General features: G+C 42.1%; 3 protein-coding genes across 4 annotated transcripts; all 3 read right to left on the bottom strand.

Annotated features, from left to right (window-relative positions):
- Nucleotides 1-1,459: 1,459 nt before the first annotated feature.
- Nucleotides 1,460-3,988, bottom strand: LOC127535725 (protocadherin gamma-A11-like). Its single transcript, XM_051954330.1, has one exon. It carries the CDS (start codon nt 3,905-3,907, stop codon nt 1,475-1,477), a length of 2,433 nt encoding a protein of 810 aa, XP_051810290.1. The 5' UTR covers nt 3,908-3,988; the 3' UTR covers nt 1,460-1,474.
- A 3,694-nt stretch (nt 3,989-7,682) lies between these two features.
- On the bottom strand, nt 7,683-15,191 carry LOC110972860 (protocadherin gamma-A11-like). 2 transcript variants are annotated; one of them, XM_051954328.1, is made up of 2 exons: nt 13,015-15,191; nt 7,683-8,141 (listed from the first exon to the last, which is right to left on the bottom strand). In XM_051954328.1, exons 1-2 carry the CDS (start codon nt 15,010-15,012, stop codon nt 7,698-7,700), a joined length of 2,442 nt encoding a protein of 813 aa, XP_051810288.1. In that variant the 5' UTR covers nt 15,013-15,191; the 3' UTR covers nt 7,683-7,697. The 2 variants fall into 2 exon arrangements, with proteins under 2 accessions (XP_051810288.1, XP_051810289.1); XM_051954329.1 differs by lacking the exon at nt 13,015-15,191 and having other exon boundaries at nt 7,683-10,305.
- A 1,177-nt stretch (nt 15,192-16,368) lies between these two features.
- On the bottom strand, nt 16,369-18,959 carry LOC110972861 (protocadherin beta-15-like). Its single transcript, XM_022223241.2, has one exon. The coding sequence runs from the start codon at nt 18,820-18,822 to the stop codon at nt 16,384-16,386; it is 2,439 nt and encodes an 812-aa protein (XP_022078933.2). The 5' UTR covers nt 18,823-18,959; the 3' UTR covers nt 16,369-16,383.
- Nucleotides 18,960-19,158: the final 199 nt, after the last annotated feature.

A 19,158-nucleotide genomic window follows, 5' to 3' on the forward strand; every position in this document is an offset into this window, starting at 1 on the left:
TTTCAGCTCCTCCTGCACCGAATAGCTCAGGTCTCCGTGTGCGCAGTGCACCGCAACAAAGAAAAAGACAAAGCCATAGCTTCGAAGACCAAGCCGATCGTGCATCATCCTCAGAGAGTAATACACAAGACGAAACACCAAGCCTTCGAGTATTCGAAACACGTTATTATGTCAATATATGTGCTTTCGAAGCGTTTGTGGCTGAGTTGGAAAACGACAGAACACAGAGTGGTCGATCCCAATAATGGGTGGTGTGCAAAGAGGAATGCACATTCAACTCCTTCGTTGGTCTATAGTGACACCGTGAGTACAAATAATATATAACACTTTTAAGAAAGTGGTGCAAGTTTTCTGAATACATTTTCCGGTCGTTTGACCTTAATGCTTAAATCAAAACGCATTGCAATCAGGCATTAAAATATGTTACGAGTTGCTCTGTGTTTTACCTCTTACGTCAAGTGAAGCCCTTCTTCTTTGCGTTAAAACACTAAACTTGGAGTTTCGCTCAAAAGTAATTCCCGTAAATCATATGAGAACAGTCCAAAACAATTTCAGAAACGTTGAAAATCATTTACGACAAACCAAGTCCTTCACTGCTATTAACAAAATATTTCAAACTCGAAAGGAAACTTCTTGCATCTTTCTATCCATTGCCTGTTGTTTTTTTTCTCTCAAAAAAATCTAAACTTTACAATACTGTTGTGACACATGAAAACAACCGTCTCCAGCCTCTCTGAAAATTAGTGAGGTCATGCGACACGATTCAATTACCTCGACCTGAAAAAAAATAGTCAGAAAACATGAAAAGAAAAAGAAAACAAAACTGTACAAGCAGAAGGCGAAAACTTAACTGACGTATGTGACAGGATCGATCTCCCCCATCCCAAAGACCCCAATAGATACTCGCTTTTAACAAGAATGAAAGATTGACTGCAATACATAGGTGCATGGTGACAGGGGGAATGGAGCAGATATGTGTCAGGAAAAGAAATAATCATTAGTTAATAATAAATCAAAACAACTGTTATTTGAAAGATGAAAGACTCTTGCGGCATTCTCCTTAAAATGAATCCCGCGAGCGATCCGGTGGTTCAGCACCAAGGACAGAGTCAGAGAGCTCCAGAACAACTCAAAAACACTCGCAGAAACAATGATATTATGTGAACCGATGTAACTGTGGCATGAAAAGAAATGGCTAAAAATTTCAACTGTTGTAATTGAATAGAGTGGATGAAATCACGAGGTAAAGCTCCCCGTGCATTGCCTTTCGCAATGTCTGCATTGAGAAGCAATGCAGACTGAAAAATGTGCCAGAAAGCTTCTATTAAAGCGACAGAAATGTACAGAGGAAAACCTGAACAACCAAGTAATTTAGGTGACTGAAATCGCGTAAACAATAGAAACACAAAGTAGAAGATAGACTGAAGCATCGTATTTATGTCGGAAGAGTCAAGATCTTGAAAACTAAATAAGTTTAATTATCTGTGACAGGTGTCCCTACCTCAGGAGAAGATTCACAATCTCCAAACGCATCTGCAAAGTCTGAAGGACTTTTCCTCAGAGTCTGGTCTGCAGGCAGAGTGTTGTCATTGTAAGAAGTCACAAACTTGAAGTCACTGGTCCGAGAACCTGTTGTCAGGTAGGCGTCATAATTGTAAGTGCTGCGTAAAGTTCCTGTGCCGTCAACATCTGCGTAATTAGGAGGGAGATAAGTGCTGGGGATGGCAACTGCTCCATCAAACAACAGTCTGGGCTTTCTCCTGCGACAAAACCTCACACCCAGGATGATGATGATGAAGGTCAGGAAGAAGGTGGACACACACACCAGTGCAATAATCAGATAAGAGGTCAGCTTGGAATTCTTCTCATCGTAAGACATATCTTTCAATTCTGGCACCTCAGCCAAGTTGTCAGAAATCAGCAAGTACATGGAGCAGGTGGCTGACAGAGAGGGCTGCCCGTTGTCTTTCACTGACACAATCACATTCTGTTTCATGCTGTCAGATTCAGAAATGTCCCGCTGTGTCCTGATCTCTCCGCTGTGGACACCAATACTGAAAAGTCCCGGATCAGTGGATTTCACGATATGATACGACAGCCAGGCGTTCTGACCGGAGTCCGCGTCCACCGCTATTACTTTGGACACCAGAGAGCCTCCGTGAGCAGCTTTGGGGACCAGCTCGGTCATGAACGAGTTGCCCTCCGGGGCGGGATACAGAATCTGAGGAGAGTTGTCATTCACATCCGAGATGAACACACTCACGGTCACGTTGCTGCTCAGAGGAGGAGAACCGTTGTCTCTCGCCATCACCTGCACTTTGAAACTCCGAAACTGTTCATAATCAAACGACCTCACAGCGTGGATCACACCCGTGTCTCCGTTCACAGACACATACGAGGACACCGGGGCACCGTTCACCTCACCAGATAACAGAGAATAAATCACGGTACCGTTCTGTCTCCAGTCGGGGTCTCGAGCACTGACGGAACATAAAGTGGAGCCAGGTTTGTTGTTCTCACTCACATATGCGCTGTACGACTGTTCCTCAAACACAGGTGGATTGTCGTTGACGTCAGCTACAGATAACTGAACACTTTTAGACGAGGACAGAGGAGGAGAGCCCTCGTCAGTGGCACTGATTGTAATGTTGTAATCAGACACCATCTCACGGTCCAGTTGTCCTGTACTCACCAGAGAATAGTAGTTTTTAATAGAAGGAACCAATTTAAAAGGAATATTTTGCTGAATGGAGCAGCGGACATGTCTGTTATTCTCAGAGTCTCTGTCCTGTACATTAATGATGCCCACCTCTGTACCAGGTGACACGTTCTCAGGTACGGGATTGGTCAGAGATTTTAGATAAATCACTGGAGCATTGTCATTTATGTCAGTAATTTCAATTATTAACGTTGCAGTTGATGCCAGCCCGAGACCATCTTTGGCGCTGATCTGCATTTCATATGATGATTCCTTTTCGTAATCAACGGCTCCAGCTACTCTCACTTCTCCGGTTTTGGGGTTTAAAGAAAACACATTTTGACCAGAAACATGTTTAAAGCCATAAGTAATTTCACTGTACAGCCCTTCGTCTGCATCAGTAGCACTCACTGTGATCACTAGTGCATCAACAGGAGAGTTTTCAGGCAGACTTGCTTTATAAACAGTCTCAGTAAACACTGGTACGTTATCATTAGCATCCAGTACAGTGACGTGTATAACTACAGTACCTGATCTCTGAGGAGAGCCGCCATCAAATGCGGTAAGTAAAAGCTCAATCTCTTTTTTGTCCTCTCTGTCTAATTCTTTGTCTAAAACGAGTTCACAGTATTTTCGTCCTCCATCTTTAGTGTTAATGTTTAATTTGAAATGATCATTTTGCCGCAGAACGTAAGACTGAACAGTATTTTCTCCGATGTCTGCGTCATGGGCCTCATCTAAGAGAAAACGTGCTCCTTTGTCAGCGGATTCATGAATTTCAATCTTAAACGAATCCTCTTGAAATGTGGGTGAATTATCGTTGATATCTTGAATGCGGATGTTAACACGGTGAAGTTCTAAAGGATTTTCCAGCACCAGCTCCTGTTTTACAACGCACGATGCCTTTGTCGCACAAAGCCCTTCTCTGTCAATCCTCTCTTGTACAATCAGCTCTCCGGTATGTAGATTTACACCACAGTACTGAATGTTGTTGTCCTCCGTATCGATACGGGCCTTGCGAGCAGTCAGTCTCCCCAAATCAAGTCCCAGATCCTTTGCGATATTTCCAATGACAGATCCACGTTTCATCTCCTCCGGGATAGAGTAGCTCACGTCTCCATTGACGGGGAGGAGGAAAAGAAAAACAAAAGCAAGGCCGCCATGCAACGTAAATATACTGTATCCCATTGTTAATGCGAGATGTAACATATCAAATTAAATCTATGACTGAGGGGATCCAATATATCGACAATGAATCCGTGATTTCTTAAAAAAAAAAAACATCAAAAATGTCACATTGCAGTGACACACGAAGCGTGTTCCCCAACTGCAGCACAATAGCAGAACCAGGCTTTTAATTCGTTTAAGGGTGGGAAAATAAGCTGTCTTCTCGTTTACTGGTACACACTGACACCATGAGTATTAGTTGAGGTATAACAAGGATATGTCTGACTTTTGGAGCATATTTGACCGACTGAGTACCTCACTTATAAAACAATAAGCCTAAAAAAAGTACAGCATTGTTTCAATAATTGACCATCCTGTCTTAAAATGTAACAAACATGAAATTGTGTGCTATTTGTTTAAAACAACAAAACAGAAAATCAAAGAAGCAATAGGAAGAAATACTAAATGAGGAAAACTATGCAAGAAAAACATGGAGCCATGAAACATTGTTCAGCACCAAGGACAGAAGTATTTTTTGTGCCCCTAATAGAACTTTAAGGGAAATCACAATATTTTCAACGGGAGATAAGGTGACCAGATCAGTGCTACTAAAGAGCTAAACTTGAAATTCTTGAGGTATGATCATGAAAAGTCACGACCAGTCCTAAAACTAATTCTAAAACTAAATATGTCAAAATAAAGTAGTGAGTGGCAGCTTTATGAAGATGCTAAAAGCTGTTTTAGTAATATTAAAAATGTCCCTACTTCAGGAGAACCATCACAGTCTCCAAAGACAGCAGCAAAGTTTGAGGGACATTGCTTCAATCATTGACTATCCTGTTGTAAAGATGCAACACAAACACAAAATTGCGGATCACCTGTTTCAAACAACAAATGACAAAAATCTCCATGCCAATACTATGTTCAAGAAGGACAGTGATAGAACTTCCAGGTATCTTTGTTGTTGTTTCAGTTATATGTCAAACCTGCATGAGAACTTATGTCTAAGATCGTCCGTCTCTCTAAGTTAATGATCACCATTGTTTTTTTTTTCTCCTCAAGCTTTTTCTTCTCATTATTATACAAGGATACAATCTTCTTCTTCTTTTCCTTTCGGCTCTTCCCTTCAGGGGTCGCCACAGCGAATCAATTGCCTCCATCTAACCCTGTCTGCTGCATCCTCTTCTCTCACACCAACGACCTTCATGTCCTCTTTAACCACATCCATAAACCTCCTCTTTGGTCTTCCTCTAGGCCTCCTGCCTGGCAGTGGGAAACTCAGCATCCTTCTACCAATATATTCACTCTCTCTCCTCTGGACATGTCCGAACCATCTCAGTCTGGCCTCTCTGACTTTATCTCCAAAGGCTCTAACATGTGCTGTCCCTCTGATGTACTCATTCCTGATCCTATCCATCCTGGTCACTCCCAAAGAGAACCTCAGCATCTTCAGTTCTGCTACCTCCAGCTCTGCCTCTTGTCTTTTTCTCAGGGACACTGTCTCCAGACCAAACAACATGGCTGGTCTCACCACAGTTTTGTAAACCTTTCCTTTCATTTTAGCTGAAACTCTTCTATCACACATCACACCTGACACTTTTGTCCAGCCGTTCCAGCCTGCCTGTACACGTTTCTTGACCTCTTTTCCACACTCTCCATTGCTCTGCACTGTTGACCCTAAGTACTTAAAATCCTCCACCTTCTTGATCTCTTCTCCCTGTAACCTCACTCTTCCACTTGGGTCCCTCTCATTCACACACAAATACTCCGTCTTACTGCAGCTAACCTTCATTCCTCTCCTTTCCAGGGCAAACCTCCACGCCTCGAGCTTCTCCTCCACCTGTTTCCTGCTCTCACTACAGATCAGAATGTCATCTGCAAACATCATAGTCCATGGAGACTCCTGTCTAACCTCATCTGTCATCCTGTCCATCACCATAGCAAACATGAAGGGGCTCAGAGCTGATCCCTGATGTAGTCCCACCTCCACCTTGAACTCCTCTGTTACTCCTACAGCACACCTCACCACTGTCTTACAGTCCTCATACATGTCCTGCACCACTCTTCTCTGCCACTTCAGACTTCCTCATACAAAACCACAGTTCCTCTCTGGGCACCCTGTCATAAGCTTTCTCCAGATCTACAAAGACACAATGCAGCTCCTTCTGACCTTCTCTGTACTTCTCTATCAACATCCTCAAAGCAAATATTGCATCTGTTGTACTGTATTATACAAGGATAGAATATTTTACTGTAAAATATACAAATTCCAATTGCTTTGGCAATGAACTTGTTGTTACATCCTTGAAGAAACACTCTTTCCTTTAAATTTTTTAAGTTGTAAAGCTTATGAAAATGTATTACTGCATTTTTACAACAAATGTTGGACATACAGTTTCTTCATTTAACTGCAGTCTGGAAAGTAAGCTGCTATGTGCTTTTAAAACATGTCAAAAAATTATTTTGAGAAATGCATTGCACTGACTGACATGGTCAATATGAAGTAATCATGCAAAGATTTTAATAATTCAAGAGAGCTCTCAGATATGTAAAGGTTTTAGGCAGTAAAATTATGTTTTTACACATAATGACTTCAATTCTTTATATTCATCAATTAACTTCATACAAGGTGCAGAAAACAACTTTTTGTCATGCAGGATAAACATCTAAGCATCTAAAGGGTCTAAAATGTTTGTAAAGCAATTGTAAATTTTAAGTTTTGTAAATATCATTAAACATTCTTAACATATTGATAATTATTCAATATAAGTTGGTGCTTTGGCTTAATAATGTATTGTGTAAATCTAATATTTGGCCAATGCCAATATCAGTTTATAGTCGTCACAAGCTGCTGCAGGAAAGTGACTAATATTCAAGCTATCACCTTGTGACTATCAAGCTGCATCATACATAACACTATGAAGCTTCAAGGATGGAACCAAACTGTATTTGCTAACTATTCCATCAAAATTTGACTGCAACTTCTTGGATTTAACTGCAAAACAATGCATGAATTTTGTATGGTGAAGTCTAATACAACAAGTGACTGCTTAGCAACATGGCATGGGATCCCTCAAGGACACAAACACAAGAATACAACATTGCAAAAAAAAAAAAAAAACAACTTAAGAAGCATACTCCATTTTGTCAAAGTCGCACATTATAAATGGAAATCTGTATGGCAAATTAAAAGACAACGTATTTTTCTTAGAAAGCTGGCCATCCTTAAAACCAAGACGACACGAGCAAAGCAAAATGAACACCAAGGCTCCACATTGCTCCAAAACCACAACAAACCATTGATTAGAAGTAAACTTCTGACAGGTGTGGACACAAATCAGACTCTTCCTATGACAGTAGATAATATATGTGAAAATATTAAAGAATGAACAACATAAGTATCAGCAAATTGAGGCACAGAAAGGTGAGAAACCACAACACAAAAACACAACACTAAAAACACAAACACAAAAATCAACAATTTCTAAAAGTTCATCACACTATCAAATGGAATTTAAAATTCAACACAACAAGACAGAAACAAGTGAGTGCTGAGGGAATGAAGGTGTTTGGAACCTCTGCAAAAGTTGTTATAACAGTTGTGCTGATTTATGACTTATCAGTAAAAAAATAATGAAGAAATGAGACGAGATGTTTGTTTGTTCTATAGTGCTACATTTAACATTAGATTAGACTACCAAAAAGACGGATGAGAAAAAAAACAATAAAGCATTATCAGCAATTCTCAGCAGCATGCATCTTTACCAAGACATTCTAATATTTACGATTGCTGTTGTTTTCCTCTTTACTAACATAGATTAGGGTGATGCCGTCAGTCAAATTGCAAATTGGATATTAATGATGCAAGATATGTCCCTACCTCAGGAGAACTGTCAAATTCTCCAAAAGCATCAACAAAGTCTGATGGACTCTTCCTCAGAGTCTCGTCTGCAGGCAGAGTGTTGTCATTGTAAGAAGTCACAAACTTGAAGTCGCTGGTCCGAGAACCTGTTGTCAGGTAGGCATCATAATTGTAAGTGCTGCGTAAAGTTCCTGTGCCGTCAACATCTGCGTAATTAGGAGGGAGATAAGCACTGGGGATGGCAACTGCTCCATCAAACAACAGTCTGGGCTTTCTCCTGCGACAAAATCTCACACCCAGGATGATGATAATGAAGGTCAGGAAGAAGGTGGACACAGACACCAGTGCAATAATCAGATAAGAGGTCAGCTTGGAATTCTTCTCATCATAAGAAATATCTTTCAGTTCTGGCACCTCAGCCAAGTTGTCAGAAATCAGCAAATACATGGAGCAGGTGGCTGACAGAGAGGGATGTCCGTTGTCGTTCACTGACACAATCACATTCTGTTTCATGCTGTCAGATTCAGAAATGTCCCGCTGTGTCCTGATCTCTCCGCTGTGGACACCAATACTGAAAAGTCCCGGATCAGTGGATTTCACGATATGATACGACAGCCAGGCGTTCTGACCAGAGTCCGCGTCCACCGCGATCACTTTGGACACCAGAGAGCCTCCGTGAGCAGCTTTGGGGACCAGCTCGGTCATGAACGAGTTGCCCTCCGGGGCGGGATACAGAATCTGAGGAGAGTTGTCATTCACATCCGAGATGAACACACTCACGGTCACGTTGCTGCTCAAAGGAGGAGAACCGTTGTCTCTCGCCATCACCTGCACTTTGAAACTCCGAAACTGTTCATAATCAAACGACCTCACAGCGTGGATCACACCCGTGTCTCCGTTCACAGACACATACGAGGACACCGGGGCACCGTTCACCTCACCAGATAACAGAGAATAAATCACGGTACCGTTCTGTCTCCAGTCGGGGTCTCGAGCACTGACGGAACATAAAGTGGAGCCAGGTTTGTTGTTCTCACTCACATATGCGCTGTACGACTGTTCCTCAAACACAGGTGGATTGTCGTTGATGTCAGCTACAGATAACTGAACACTTTTAGACGAGGACAGAGGAGGAGAGCCCTCGTCAGTGGCACTGATTGTAATGTTGTAATCAGACACCACCTCACGGTCCAGTTTTCCTGTGCTCACCAGAGAATAATAGTTTTTAATAGAAGGAACCAATTTAAAAGGAACATTTTGCTGAATGTAGCACCGGACCTGTCGGTTATTCTCAGAGTCTCTGTCTTGAACGTTAATGATGCCCACCTCTGTACCAGGTGACACGTTCTCAGGTATGGGATTGGTCAGGGATTTCAAATGTATAACTGGTGCGTTGTCGTTTATGTCGGTGACTTCAATCATTAACGTGGCATATGAAACTAATCCCAGACCATCTTTGGCGCTGATCTGCATTTCATATGATGACACTCTCTCAAAATCAACAGCTCCAGCTACTCTCACCTCTCCTGTTTTAGGATCCAAAGAAAACACGTCGTTGTTTTCATCTGAAACATGATCAAATCCATAAGTAATTTCACTGTTCAAACCATCATCTGCATCAGTAGCACTCACTGTGATCACTAGTGTATCAACAGGAGAGTTTTCAGGCAGACTTGCTTTATAAACAGTCTCAGTAAACACTGGTACATTATCATTAGCATCCAGTGCAGTGACGTGTATAACTACAGTACCTGATCTCTGAGGAGAGCCGCCATCGAATGCAGTGAGCAAAAGCTCAATCTCTTTTTTGTCCTCTCTGTCTAATTCTTTGTCTAAGACTAGCTCACAGTATTTTCGTCCACCTGCGTTCGTGTTCACATTTAATTTGAAATTATCGTTCTGCCGAAGTGAGTAGCCCTGAACTGCATTTTCTCCGATGTCGCCATCGTGTGCCTCTCCAAGGAGAAAACGTGCACCTTTCACGGCTGATTCTTGTATTTCAATTTTAAGTGATTCTTCTTTAAATTGTGGTGAATTATCATTTACATCTTGAACGCGGATATTAATACGGTGCAATTCTAATGGATTTTCCAGCACCAGTTCCTGTTTTACAACGCACGATGCCTTTTTCGCACAAAGCCCTTCTCTGTCAATCCTCTCTTGCACAATCAGCTCTCCGGTATTCAGATTAACCACGCAGTATTGTACGCTATTATCCTCAGCATCAATACGAGCCTTGCGAGCAGACAGTCTCCTCAAATCAAGTTCCAGATCCTTTGCGATATTTCCAATTACAGATCCACGTTTCATTTCCTCCGGGACAGAGTAGCTCACGTCTCCATTGACGGGGATGATGGCAAGAAAAAGAAAAGCAAGCACACAGTGCAGCGCAATTGTACTATATCCCATTGTTACTATCTGAAAAACACAACTGCTTCTAATGTCTCAAAAATAGGTTTAAATACTGATTCCCAATCTATTCAAAATCATCACGTTGCGGTCAGATCACGAAGCGTTTTGAAAACTGCAGTACAATAGCAGAATCAGGCTGTGAAATCGTCGAGACAGAAGGGTGGAGAATAAAACTGACTTCTCGTTTGTTGGGACACACTGACACCATGAGTATTTCTGAAGGTATAACAACTCCAGACTATCACTACTGCTGTGCGTAAATACATCGCTTCAGCATTCCTGGAAAGTCCAAACGGCAACAGCCACAACCAGCTTCACCACAACTGGATTAACGTAACTTGATAATGAATGAATTGATTCTCATACGATTATATATAAAAAAACGCAACATAAATGTGATGATCAGCATCAAGCTACTTAAACTGTATTTTGGAATAATAAAAAATGTATGTCCTCAAAACAAACAAACAAAATATGGCGTGGCCACAAACACTAAAATCGGAAGCATTTAAAGACTTCTGCAAATGTTTCCACTCATGTCAAATCCACATATGGCACACAGAAAGTAATATCTGTACTTCCAATGAAAAAAATAATAATATTAAGGTTTCCCATAGTACACTAAAGTGTGGTCATTTACTTTATTTCTGCAAAATTTCCCATTTCCATCTTGCTGTGTTAAACGGAATGAAATTAAGACAAGGGAAAATGGATATTGCCGTCATGTATGTCTTGGTACCTCCATCCCATAAAACAACTGTTCTCCCTTTATTTGTGCTGGATGTGACCAGTAAAAGGATTTATTAGTTTTAATCAGAGATCAAACCTACTGACTCATGATCTGATGCTTATAGACTGTAAAATTAGATACTGTGTATTTACAGCCATACCAGAACTACATGTTTTACACTGCAGTGATACATCTGGAATAATTGTTCAGTAAGAACTCTGACAAACTAGCAAAGGCAAAAGAATCACACGTGTTTTTCTCCGATGAATAGCTTTGTGTGAATGCTTTAAACTACCCTTGTGCATATCAAAACATTACTCTCCAGTTTGTTGCACTTGATGTGGACATCAGAGACAGAAAACTCTCTCACAGATACAGGTTAAACATAGTGTTATTGCTCATGGATTCTATTCAGATGTTTGGTGGGCTGACCAGCAGTTGTTACAAAGCTAAAGAAATCAATACTGGGACAGTAAATGCCACATAAAAGACAAGATTTGAGATTGACTTTAAAAAAGAAAGAAACATACTTGTACAAGGTCCTGTAGTCAACATTTCTTGAAATTGAATTACTAGATGATTTTCTGCAACTCCTTTTCCCTCATCTAAACACTCAAAAACTGGATTATCTCTGGAACCAAAAAATGAAGACATATATGACGAGACAATACTCCACATACACACAAAACCCCGGCAAAATACAATTTCAAGTTGTATTTTAATTGTACCCAATTCATCACAAATCGTTAAAAGTTCAAGGAATCACTGTTCGCAAGTAAAACTTCTGAGATGAGTTTTGCGTGAAATTTTCTGCCTGGATAAAAGGAAAGAATACTGCATGTTCAAAGGGAACACATACATAACAATGAAATGGCAATGGAGCTTTGAAAAGAAGATATTGTGAAATTTAAACTACCACACTGAATAGAGGGAGAGTAGATATTGTATCCAAAACCACCATGAATAAAAGAAGCCATATTCTGCACGCGAACAGAGACTCACTCTTGTCTTTGAGTGTGCTGAAAAAAAAGTCCTGAGACTGAGTTCAGAAGAGACTCAAAGAATTTTATCACATTAAAACCAACAGCTTATTTTAAGCCAAATATCAAAAATGATTTAGAGAAGCCTGGGTTCAGAGAAATTTCACTGATTTAAGATTCAGCGAGGTGAAAGGAATGAGGAAGATAGAAACCGAGGTACAATAACACTGACAAAGCACTGAAGGATGAAGCCCAGTTCAGCACCAAGAACAGAACAAATAGAGAAGTTGATGTTCCTCATAGAGATTGGAAGGGAATCACAGAAGCACACATGATTTTAAAATGCTGACAATATCACTAAATCACTGTGCTGCTGAAAATATTGAATCACATGTTTCATGCTGGGGTGCACAGTGGAGTAGTGGTTAGCACTTTCGCCTTGCAGCAAGAAGATCTCTGGTTCAAATACCGGCCTGGGCCTGGGATCTTTTTGCATGGAGTTTGCATGTTCTCCCTGTGCATGCATGGGTTTTCTCCGGGTACTCCGGCTTCCTCCCACAGTCCAAAAATATGCTGAGGTGAATTGCTCTAAATTGCCCGTAGGCATGAATGTGAGTGTGGTTGTTTGTCTGTATATGTAGCCCTGTGACAGACTGGGGACCTGTCCAGGCCTGCCGTTGCCAGAGTCAGCTGAGGCTCCAGCACCCCCCGCGACCCTAGTGAGGATAAAGCGGTGTATAGAGAATGGATGGATGTTTCATGCTCTTACCTCAGGAAAGTCATCATAGTCTCCAAAGGCATCAACAAAGTCTGATGGACTTTTCCTCAGAGTCTGGTCTGCAGGAAGAGTGTTGTCATTGTAAGAAGTCACAAACTTGAAGTCACTGGTCCGAGAACCTGTTGTCAGGTAGGCATCATAATTGTAAGTGCTGCGTAAAGTTCCTGTGCCGTCAACATCTGCGTAATTAGGAGGGAGATAAGCGCTGGGGATGGCAACTGCTCCATCAAACAACAGTCTGGGCTTTCTCCTGCGACAAAACCTCACACCCAGGATGATGATGATGAAGGTCAAGAAAAAGGTGGACACAGACACAAGTGCAATAATCAGATAAGAGGTCAGCTTGGAATTGTTCTTATCGTAAGAAATATCTTTCAATTCTGGCACCTCAGCCAAGTTGTCAGAAATCAGCAAATACATGGAGCAGGTGGCTGACAGAGAGGGCTGTCCGTTGTCTTTCACTGACACAATCACATTCTGTTTCATGCTGTCAGATTCAGAAATGTCCCGCTGTGTCCTGATCTCTCCGCTGTGGACACCAATACTGAAAAGTCCCGGATCAGTGGATTTCACGATATGATATGACAGCCAGGCGTTCTGACCGGAGTCCGCGTCCACCGCGATCACTTTGGACACCAGAGAGCCTCCGTGAGCAGCTTTGGGGACAAGCTCGGTCATGAAAGAGTTGCCCTCCGGGGCGGGATACAGAATCTGAGGAGAGTTGTCATTCACATCCGAGATGAACACACTCACGGTCACGTTGCTGCTCAGAGGAGGAGAACCGTTGTCTCTCGCCATCACCTGCACTTTCAAGCTCCGAAACTGTTCATAATCAAACGACCTCACAGCGTGGATCACACCCGTGTCTCCGTTCACAGACACATACGAGGACACCGGGGCACCGTTCACCTCACCAGATAACAGAGAATAAATCACGGTACCGTTCTGTCTCCAGTCGGGGTCTCGAGCACTGACGGAACATAAAGTGGAGCCAGGTTTGTTGTTCTCACTCACATATGCGCTGTACGACTGTTCCTCAAACACAGGTGGGTTGTCGTTGATGTCAGCTACAGATAACTGAACAATTTTAGACGAGGACAGAGGAGGAGAGCCCTCGTCAGTGGCACTGATTGTAATGTTGTAATCAGACACCAATTCACGGTCCAGTTGTCCTGTGCTCACCAGAGAATAATAGTTTTTGATAGAAGGAACTAATTTAAAAGGAACATTTTGCTGAATGGAGCAATGGACCTGCCGGTTTTTCTCAGAGTCTCTGTCCTGAACGTTAATGATGCCCACCTCTGTGCCAGGTGACACGTTCTCAGGTATGGGATTAGTCAGAGATTTTAGATATATCACTGGAGCATTGTCATTTACATCAGTGATATCAATTATCACTTTTACTTCTGAAGACAGGCCGTAACCATCTTTGGACTCAACAAAAACTTCATATTTTGATCCCTCTTCATAATCTATGTCACCTGTCACAGAGATTTCTCCAGTTGTCGGATCAAGTGCAAAAAGTTGTCGTGATTTATCAGAGATTCGGCTGAATTCATATGTAACTTCTCCATTAACACCTTCGTCTGCATCTGATGCACTTACTGTGACAACTGGAGTTTTCAAAGGGGAGTTTTCTGCTAAACTGGCTGTATATAAAGCCTCACTAAACACAGGGGCGTTATCATTAGCATCCAGCACAACGACACGTATGACTACAGTCCCTGATCTCTGAGGAGATCCACCATCTACAGCTGTCAGCAATAATTTCATTTCCTGTTGGTCCTCTCGGTCTAACTCCTTATCCAAAACCAGCTCACCATATTTACGGCCTGCATTTGTCGTCTGAATACTGAACACAAAGTGGGGATTTTGTTGCAAAACGTAGCTCTGAACTGAATTCTGGCCTATGTCTGCATCATTCGCAGGATTAATACGATATCGAGCTCCTTTGGCAGCTGATTCTGTAATTTCCAGCTTTACAAGGTCCTTCGGAAATATCGGTGCATTGTCGTTTATGTCCTGCACCTGCAGAGACAAACGGTGAAGCTCCAGTGGATTTTCTAACAGTAGATCGAATTTGAGAACACACGAAGGTTTCTCTCCACAATGCTCCTCTCTGTCGATTCTCTCCGCAACGAAAAGATCTCCGCTCCTCAGATTAATCCCACAATACTGTCTGTCGCTTCCTTCCATGTCAACACGAGCTTTACGAGCAGACAATCTGCCGAGATCCAGTTCCAGATCTTTCGCGATATTTCCAATAACAGATCCGTGTTTCAGCTCCTCCTGCACCGAATAGCTCAGGTCACCGTGTACGTAGTGCACCGCAACAAAGAAAAAGACAAAGCCATAGCTTCGAGGAACTCGCCGACAGTGCATCATCCTCAGAGGGTAACACACGAGAAGAAACACGAAGCTTTCGAATATTCAAAACACGTTATTCTGTAAATATATGGGCTTTCCAAGCGTTTGTTGCTGATGTGGAAGACTACAGAACACAGAGTGGTCGATCCCAATAATGGGTGGTGTGCAAAAAGGAAGGCACATTCAACTCCTTCGTTGGTCTATAGTGACACCGTGAGTACAAATAATATATAACACTTTTAAGAAAGTGGTGCAAGTTTTCTGAATACATTTTCCACTCGTTTGACCTTAATGCTTAGATTAAAGCGCATTGCAATCAGGTATAAAACTGTTAAGAGTGGATATGTGTTTCATATCTCTTACGTCAAGTGAAGCGCTTCTTCTCTGCGTTAGAACACCATTGAAAAATGGAGTTTCACTATAAAGTAATTCCCGTAAATCATATAGTGTGAACAGTACAAAACCATGTTTGAAACGTTGAAAATCATTTCAAACCAAGTCCTTCACTGTTATCGACAAATATTTCAAGCTCGAAAGGAAACTTCTTGCCTCTTTCTATCCATTGCCTGTTGTTTTTTTCTCTCAAAAAATTAAACCTCACAATACTGTTGTCGTGACACATGAAAACTGTCTCCAGCGTCTCTGAAAATCAGTAAGGTCATGTGACTCGATTCAATTACCTCTACGTGAAAAAAGTCAAAAAAATATTTCGAGAAAGAAAAAAAACTTTACAAATAGAAGGCAAAAACTTAACTGATGTATGTGATAGGATCGATCTCCCTGCAGCTCCCCCATCCCAACGTCCCCAATAGATACTCGCTTTTAACAAAAATGAAAGATTGACTGCAATACATAGGTGCATTGTGACCGGGGGAATGGAGCAGACATGTGTCAGGAAAATAAATAAGCATTAGTTAATTATCAATCAAAACAACTGTAATTTGAAAGGTGAAAGACTCAGGTTGCATGCTCCTCAAAATGAATCCCGCGAGCGACACGGTGGTTCAGCACCAAGGACAGAGTCACAGAGCTGCAGAAGAACTCAAAAACACTCACAGAAACAATGATGTTATCTGAACCAATGAAACTGCTGCTTGAAAAAAACCTACAAATTTCAGCAGTTATAATTGCATAGAGTGGATGAAATCAAGAGGTAAAGCTATCCGTGGATTGCCTTTCGCAATGTCTGCATTCAGAAACATTGCAGATTGAAAAGTATGCCAGAAAGCTTCTAGCTATTAACGTGACAGAAATGTACAGAGGACAACTTGAACAGAAAAGCATTTAAGTTTACTGAAATCGCGTAAACAATAGAAGCACACAGTATAAGATAGACTGAAACATTGTACTGATGTCATAAGAGTCAGGATCTGTGAAAACTAAATAAGTTCAGGTGTATGTGGCAGGTGTTCCTACCTCAGGAGAAGATTCACAATCTCCAAACGCATCTGCAAAGTCTGATGGACTTTTCCTCAGAGTGTGGTCTGCAGGCAGAGTGTTGTCATTGTAAGAAGTCACAAACTTGAAGTCACTGGTCCGAGAACCTGTTGTCAGGTAGGCGTCATAATTGTAAGTGCTGCGTAAAGTTCCTGTGCCGTCAACATCTGCGTAATTAGGAGGGAGATAAGCGCTGGGGATGGCAACTGCTCCATCAAACAACAGTCTGGGCTTTCTCCTGCGACAAAACCTCACACCCAAGATTATGATGATGAAGGTCAGGAAGAAGGTGGACACAGACACCAGTGCAATGATCAGATAAGACGTCAGCTTGGAATTCTTCTCATCATAAGAAATATCTTTCAGTTCTGGCACCTCAGCCAAGTTGTCAGAAATCAGTAAATACATGGAGCAGGTGGCTGACAGAGAGGGCTGTCCGTTGTCTTTCACTGACACAATCACATTCTGTTTCATGCTGTCAGATTCAGAAATGTCCCGCTGTGTCCTGATCTCTCCGCTGTGGACACCAATACTGAAAAGTCCCGGATCAGTGGATTTCACGATATGATACGACAGCCAGGCGTTCTGACCGGAGTCCGCGTCCACCGCGATCACTTTGGACACCAGAGAGCCTCCGTGAGCAGCTTTGGGGACAAGCTCGGTCATGAACGAGTTGCCCTCCGGGGCGGGATACAGAATCTGAGGAGAGTTGTCATTCACATCCGAGATGAACACACTCACGGTCACGTTGCTGCTCAGAGGAGGAGAACCGTTGTCTCTCGCCATCACTTGCACTTTGAAACTCCGAAACTGTTCATAATCAAACGACCTCACAGCGTGGATCACACCCGTGTCTCCGTTCAAAGACACATACGAGGACACCGGGGCACCGTTCACCTCACCAGATAACAGAGAATAAATCACGGTACCGTTCTGTCTCCAGTCGAGGTCTCGAGCACTGACGGAACATAAAGTGGAGCCAGGTTTGTTGTTCTCACTCACATATGCGCTGTACGACTGTTCCTCAAACACAGGTGGGTTGTCGTTGATGTCAGCTACAGATAACTGAAAACTTTTAGACGAGGACAGAGGAGGAGAGCCCTCGTCAGTGGCACTGATTGTAATGTTGTAATCAGACACCAATTCACGGTCCAGTTGTCCTGTGCTCACCAGAGAATAATAGTTTTTAATAGAAGGAACCAATTTAAAAGGAACATTTTGTTGAATGGAGCAGCGGACCTGTCGGTTGTTCTCAGAGTCTCTGTCCTGAACGTTAATGATGCCCACCTCTGTGCCAGGTGACACGTTCTCAGGGATGGGGTTAGTCAGAGATTTTAGATATATTACTGGAGCATTGTCATTCACATCAGTGATGTCAATAATTACTTTTGCTTCTGAAGACAGGCCATAACCATCTTTGGCCTCAACAACTATTTCGTATTTTGATCCCTCTTCATAATCTATGTCACCTGTCACAGAGATTTCTCCAGTTGTCGGATCAAGTGCAAAAAGTTGTCGTGATTTATCAGAGATTCGGCTGAATTCATATGTAACTTCTCCATTAACACCTTCGTCTGCATCTGATGCACTTACTGTGACAACTGGAGTTTTCAAAAGGGAGTTCTCTGCTAAACTGGCTGTATATACAGCCTCACTAAACACAGGGGCGTTATCATTAGCATCCAGCACAACGACATGTATGACTACAGTCCCTGATCTCTGAGGAGATCCACCATCTACAGCTGTCAGCAATAATTTAATTTCCTGTTGGTCCTCTCGGTCTAACTCCTTATTCAAAACCAGTTCACCGTATTTGCTGCCAGCATTTGCGGTTTGAAAACTGAAAACAAAGTGGGGATTTTGTTTTAAAATATAGTTTTGCACTGCATTCTGGCCTATATCTGCATCATGTGCTGCATTAATACGATATCGAGCTCCTTTGGCAGCTGATTCTGTAATTTCCAGTTTGATCACATCCTTAGGAAATATCGGTGCATTGTCGTTTATGTCCTGCACCTGCAGAGACAAACGGTGAAGCTCCAGTGGATTTTCTAACAGTAGATCGAATTTGAGAACACACGAAGGCTTCTCTCCACAATGCTCCTCTCTGTCGATTCTCTCCGAAATAAAAAGATCTCCGCTCCTCAGATTAATCCCACAATACTGTCTGTCGCTTCCTTCCATGTCAACACGAGCTTTACGAGCAGACAATCTGCCGAGATCCAGTCCCAGATCTTTCGCGATATTTCCAATAACAGATCCGTGTTTCAGCTCCTCCTGCACCGAATAGCTCAGGTCTCCGTGTGCGCAGTGCACCGCAACAAAGAAAAAGACAAAGCCATAGCTTCGAGGAAGGAGCCGTCTTTGCATCATCCTCACAAAGTAACGCATGAGACGAAAAGTGTATATTTCTCGAATTAAAAGCACGTTATTCAGCCAATATATGTACCTTCCAAGCGTTCGTCGCTGATGTGGAAGACTACAGAACACAGAGCGGTCGATCCCAATAGTGGGTGGTGTGCAAAGAGGAATAAACACTCAACTCCTTCGTTGGTCTATAGTGACACCGTGAGTACAAAGTGTATATAACAGTTTTGCAAAAGCGATGCAGGTTTTCTTCATTTTTGATCACATAATTTCGCCTAGATGTTTTACTGAAATCTACTTAAATCAGGTACTTAAAATTGTAACAAGATATCATCAGGGTTTGAATTCATTCTCAAAAAC

Source organism: Acanthochromis polyacanthus, chromosome 10 (genome assembly GCF_021347895.1).
Source record: "Acanthochromis polyacanthus isolate Apoly-LR-REF ecotype Palm Island chromosome 10, KAUST_Apoly_ChrSc, whole genome shotgun sequence".
Classification (NCBI taxonomy): domain Eukaryota; kingdom Metazoa; phylum Chordata; class Actinopteri; family Pomacentridae; genus Acanthochromis; species Acanthochromis polyacanthus.